Here is a 6,094-nt window from a genome sequence, read left to right as displayed (position 1 = left end):
CCGCTCTAACCGTCAGGAAGTTCTTCCTCATGTTTAGCTGAAAACTCCTCTGAACTAACCCACTGGTTCTGGTCCGACCTTCTGGGGCAACAGAAAACAACTCCAGCCCATCCTCTACAGGACAGCCCTTCAAGTACTCGAAGACGGTTATCATACCACCTCTCAGTTGTCTCCTCTCTGTTCCACTCTGTTCTACCTATGTTTATGGCATTAAAATGAAGGGAGGGGGAGACTTGAGCTCCCTATTTGGTCTCTTAGAGGCAATCCTGATCCACCACAAAAGACCAGGAAGAGAGTTACTTACAAGTCTAGTGGTGGGCAAATCAGAGGGCTGAAGTTTAAGAGTTTTTCAGCACCCCTGAGAGTCAGACCCTTGAAGCCACGGCGTTGTTAAGTGCTGCTTATCACACGCCGGTGCTTCTGGGCACTTGCCGCCATGCGCTGGGCCGTGGTCCAAGCGATAAGGGCACGGTGTCGCACAAGTCCACTCACCTTCTGCAATTTGTCGATCATGTCCTCGATGCTGATGTCTGCCGACTGCAGCACTTTGCTCTCCATTTGCACCAGCCAAGCGCAGAGCTCCTTATTCTTTTCGTTGAACACAATCCAGGCGTTGAGCCGGTCCTCGATCTCTTGCTTGCGCAGAGAAACCTACAGAAGCAGAAAAGGCACGGCCGCTATTCCCCTGCATCGCAAGACTCAGACAAAACTTGCAAAACACAATTCAAAGGTCTGCATCGTCAAAGGTGTGGCTCCATTTCCTTCCATTGACCGATCGTGGTTTCGAGGTAGATTCCCAAGCCACTAATTGCTATTTTTTTTTGTAATAAATTATTTTAATTTTTTCCCCTTAAAAAAAACAGAAGCCACTATGTTGTTCCCATCTGGCTGGACTATGTGGTGCAAATGTGATCCAGAAAAGTAAACGGGTTGCATCCTGAATAAATTTTCCACTGACAGAAGGTGGCCATCTGACAGCAGTGCTGGTTCTGTGAACTTGGGCATGAGATGGAGGGCAGGAAGGGTTGCATCAGTGCTTAGTTCTCGTGGCCCTTCCTTATACCCCCAGGGAAATGCCCGCCACTTTGGGGGGGGGGGGTCAGGAAGCAATCCCCCCCAGCCAGTTTAATTGGGGACCCCGGAGGAGGTATTTTTGAATTTCCTGCATTGTGCCGGGGGCTGGACTAGATCACCCTGGAGGTTCCTTCCAACTCTATGATTCTAAGATGGGGAGGGTTGATTTTTGTCAGTTCCTCTTGCTGCTGAAGACCCCCAAAGTACACTTCATGCTATTCCCGAGGGCCCCCGATCTCTAGATGGTTTATAAAACTATGCATGGAGTGCAGAGAGTTGACAAAAAGAGATACCTGGGTTCAGCTCCCTACTCTGCCACAAAGCTGGCTGGACAGCTAGATTCGAGCCCAGTCGCACCTTTAAGACCAGCAAGATTGCCACAGAAGGTGGCGGCGGCTAGAAGCATGGACGGCTTCAAGAGGGAATTGGAGAAGCATATGGAGCAGAGGTCCATCAGTGGCTATTAGCCACAAGGTATAGGTAGGAACTCACAGGCTGGGGCAGGTGATGCTCTGTATTCTTGGTGCTTGGGGGGAGGGGGCAAAAGTGGGAGGGCTCCTAGTGTCCTGGCCCCACTGCTGGACCTCCTGATGGCACCTGGTATTTTTGGCCACTGTGTGACAAGAGTGTTGGACTGGGTGGGCCAGTGGCCTGATCCAACATTGGCTTCTCTTATGTTCTTATGTTCAGGGTATAAGTCTCCGAGAGTCAACGCTCCCTTCCTCACCTGATAAGGGAGCTCTGAATCTCAAATTCTTTACATCTGGAACCCTTGGTGGTCTCTAAGGTGTGACTAGACTCAAATCTAACTGTTTCTGGTGCAGATCCGCAGAAACAAGAAAGGGAAAAAAACTAAACCTAACAAAGAACTCCAAAACCAAACAAAGGTTAGTGGAAAGGAGGGCCAATATAAAAACTATTTATAAAAAGAGGTACATGTATTTATTGATAATATCAAATTAAAGCATATATAGGGGCCCAATTACAACCAATATACATAAACCATAATCATAACCAGGGCTAAAAAAATGACCTGACGCGTTTCGGCCGAATCGGCCTTCCTCAGAGGTCATACAAATGTGGCTAGATGGTAAATAGTTACATTCATAAAAACACAATCAAAAATATATACAAAATACAAATTCAATCAGGACCATAAAGAAAATTGTTCAGAAGAAAAATAACCAGGCACAGGGTAAATATGCGCATACAACCTTTTTAGTGCAATCACTAGCCCAGTAGTTATAAAATCAACCTATGGTCCACAAATAACCTTCTTAGATTGTGTTGCCATAATGTTCACAAGTAAAAAGCAGTGAGATCCAACACAAGTACCTGCTGAAAGCTTGCTGGGGGGACTTGGGCTAGCAATTCTCTCTCAAGCTAACCTACGGGGTTATTAGGAGGAAGGGAGAGCGAAAGGCACTGCTCCGAGCCTTTGCAAAAGAGGCTGCCATGCATTTGGGTAATGTGCATTTCCATCCTGAGAGTGCTGACATTCTCATGGATTCCTCTTCAGCGTCTTGATGATTTTAAGCCTCGCCTGTGCCGGATCCCTGACTTACCCATACCCATTGTTCCCTCTAAGCTGAGAACCCAGTGTTCCCTCTAAGCTAGCTCACAGTTTTTTAGCCTCCGGCTCACAGATTTTTGTCCTAGCTCAGGAAGGGATGGCTCCAGAGCCAACTAATTTGTGCAGCGGCCAAATCGCTCGCTCACAACTTTAATGCCAGCGGCTCACAGAGTAGAATTTTTGCTCACAAGACTCCACAGCTTAGAGGGAGCAATGCCCATACCTCCCCTAGAATACATCTGCTCCTTTGGTCTTCCCACCTCTTCCTGCAAGAGCATCTGGACGGCTAATCCCGTGGGGCTCCACACGCCAGCTGCACTGCCCCGCTTTTAAATGCTTACGGAGGCCGGGCTTTTCCTTCCATTGTTTGCAAAAGACATGCTTCTCTTTTGACTCTCCAGCCTAGGCATAGCTCTCCGACAGTGCACGGGGTGTGCTAATTTATCAGCTTTTGTGTATAGGACATTTTATGGCTAAATGCTTTTTTTCAGTGTGTGTGTGTGTGGGGGGGTCACACCTCAGGGTCTGACACTTCTGCCCAAAGTGTTTGTTCGAAGGCCTCTTGATTTGCGAAGCAGCTGGCCAGGGGCAATAAGTCCGAGTGGAAGACGGGCTCTGTGGTTCTCTCCCACAGCCTAAGTTTCAGGTGAAGTCTATACAGTGGTGGTCTACCTCATAGGTCTGTTGTAGAGTCAAAACAATAACGAAGATGACCAAGCATTTTGCAAACTGGGTTATTACTTGAGATTACAATAGAGTGAAGAACACATGGAATTTACTGCCACAGGAGGTGGCGGCGGCTACAAGCATGGACGGCTTCAAGAAGGGATTGGATAAACATATGGTCCATCAGTGGCTATTAGCCACAAGGTATAGATAGGGACTCTCAGGCTGGGGCAAGTGATGCTCTGTTTTCTTGGTGCTTGAGGGGGGGCAACAGTGGGAGGGCTTCTAATGTCCCGGCCCCACTGCTGGACCTCCTGATGGCACCTGGTATTTTTGGCCACTGTGTGACGGAGTGTTGGACTGGATAGGCTATTGGTCTGATCCAACATTGCCTTACATAAGAACATAAGAGACGCCAATGTTGGATCAGGCCAAAGGCCCATCCAGTCCAGCATTCATCAGCTCCAGAGCTCATCACCAGGGTGGGTCACATCACATAGTGTTGCTAACAGGCCTGGATTTTTTCCCGTCTCTTTAAAAGAGCTTTAAGATGTGGAGATGGACCTCTGAAGTTTTTCATGGCATGGAAGTAAAGAACATCCCTCGTCAGGTTGCCAACTTACAGGTGGTTAAAAATAAGAGAGATCATGGGTTGGAATGGTAAACAAAATATAACCGTGATATAACAACTATATCTTTGTATTATCGAAGCTTAGTGTAACTCCTTCACCTTTTCACAATCGACAAAAGTTTCTGTTTACAGACATCCCACCAAACGTCTAAGAATGAATGCGTGCCAATAGATATGCTAATGCAAACAGTCCTATTTTGTGGTCCGTTTTTCTTTTCTTTTTTCTTCTGTGTTATAGTTTTACATAGCACCTCTGGCGGTTCCCACAACGGTAAAACTACAACACGGAGGAAAAAAAAAAAGAAAAACGGGATCTGAGCCGTCCCGTTGTGGAAACCGCAACAGGTGCTACGTAAAACGATAACACGGAAGAGAAAAGGAAAATGGAACGCAAAATAGGACTGTTTGCATTAACGTATTAATCGGCATGGTATTCATCCTTAGAGGTTTGGTGGAATGTTTGTAAATAGAAACTTTTGTTGATTGTGAAAAGGTGAACGGGTTGCACTCGATTTACAGGTGGTGGCTGGAGATTTCACAGGATTACAATAGGCGACAGAGATCAGTTGGCCTGGAGAAAATGGCCCCTTTGGAAGGTGGACCCTACAGCATTATAGCTCATTGAAGTCCCTCCCCTCCCCAAGCTGCACCCACCCCCAAAATCTCCAGGCATTTTCCAACCAGCTGGCAACCTCTAGTAAATAACATCCCATTAAGTCTCTGTTAAAATGACATTTTGTCACCAGGCAGCTGGCAACCCTAGAACATGGGGGGTTTAAATAATGTGGGTGGGGGGTGGGAATCCGGCCACAATTGCATCTTTTTCTCCTCCTCTCCCTTTAGGAAAAAAAACCCCAGCTTCATGCAGAGCGGGAGAACTGGGAAAGCTTGTAGACTTCCCCTGCTGTCATTCCGATTGGCCCTAATAAAGGGACACTCCAAATGGCATTTGCTTTTAGTCTGTTATTTGGACCAACAATGTAAGTCCCGTGAACACTCCGAAGCGCTACATTGTTTTTGCTAGTAAACCCCTATAATATTTCTACAGTATACTCCCATAATTTATTTATTTTGTTTATTTAAAATATTGATTAACCTTGTGGAATTCAAGGCGGCTTAGAATATAACTAAAACAACAATGATTTAAAATAACACAGAAAGGACTAGGGTTGCCAAAAAAAAACCCTGTTTGGTAGGGGTCCCCCGCTTTTTGGGGGCTTCTACCCGCTGCCGGCCAGTTGCCGGGGAAGCCCCGCCCCCTAGCCCCAACACCCACCACCACTGCTCTCCCTTCTCTCTTGAGAGAGAGGAGAGAGAGGGGTGGCTGCGGGCCACGCGCCCGATCGAGATCGGGCATGCAGATACGCCAGCTCCCTGCAGTTAGGGGCCCTTTTAACTGCAGGGAGCCAGCGCCCCTGATCTCTGCGGAGGTCAGGTGCCGGGGGAAATGCTGGCTCCCTGCAGTTAAAGGGGCCCCTTTAACTGCAGGGAGCCGATGCTGGAAGAGTGGGCAGGCGAGCGGGACATCCTCAACGTGATGTCATCACGTTGGGATGCCCTGCCCCCTCTGGGAACGCCCCCCAAAGTCCCCCACTGGGGGTGAACATGGCACTTGGCAACCCTAGAAAGGACCACAATTTCAAGTGTCAGTTAGGACTGCCAATAACTAAAAACTGCATTAGTCAAATGCAGTCCTAAATAAAAATGTCTTTGGTACACCATCTAATTTTCTGTATCTCCTCTTCCGCTTTTTTTAAAATTAGCCTAGGTGGACAGGCCTGAACAACTTAAGCTTAAATTGTGCGAAGGTTAGCAACAGCGTCCCTCCCTTGTGTTCTACCGGGAAGTGATGGTCTTATGGCTACTAATCTATACAACTGACCCAGTGAGCATAAAACCAAGAGTGCTACAGAGTGACCCAGAGGTAAAGTGAATGGCTGTAACTGTGGGCTGCCTGAGACTGCAGAAATGCATGTACGCTAATAAAAAAGCGTGACTGCTGCTGGCATGTTTGTAGACTCTTCCTGCAAAGCATTCACTGGCTAATCTCTCTCTCTCCCCAATTCATTTCAACAAACTTTGCTGCCTCTGAAACTGAAGCTATGTTGCCACCTGAGAATCATAATACAGAGACTCTTGAATAATACCCT

At 47.3% G+C, this 6,094-nt stretch overlaps 1 protein-coding gene across 1 annotated transcript in view; it reads right to left on the bottom strand.

The window, feature by feature from the left end:
- Positions 1-6,094, bottom strand: part of LOC107117704 (nesprin-2-like) — a 77,591-nt gene that overhangs the window by 49,975 nt on the left and 21,522 nt on the right. Inside the window, exon 10 of the mRNA XM_015419861.1 lies at positions 493-651. Coding sequence (XP_015275347.1) covers positions 493-651 — 159 coding nt within the window. The remainder of the gene's footprint in view (positions 1-492; positions 652-6,094) is intronic.

This window comes from Gekko japonicus, unplaced genomic scaffold (assembly GCF_001447785.1).
Source record: "Gekko japonicus isolate JY-2015 unplaced genomic scaffold, Gekko_japonicus_V1.1 scaffold2958, whole genome shotgun sequence".
NCBI classification, from domain to species: Eukaryota; Metazoa; Chordata; class Lepidosauria; order Squamata; family Gekkonidae; genus Gekko; species Gekko japonicus.
This window is presented reverse-complemented; position numbering and strand designations above follow the sequence as displayed.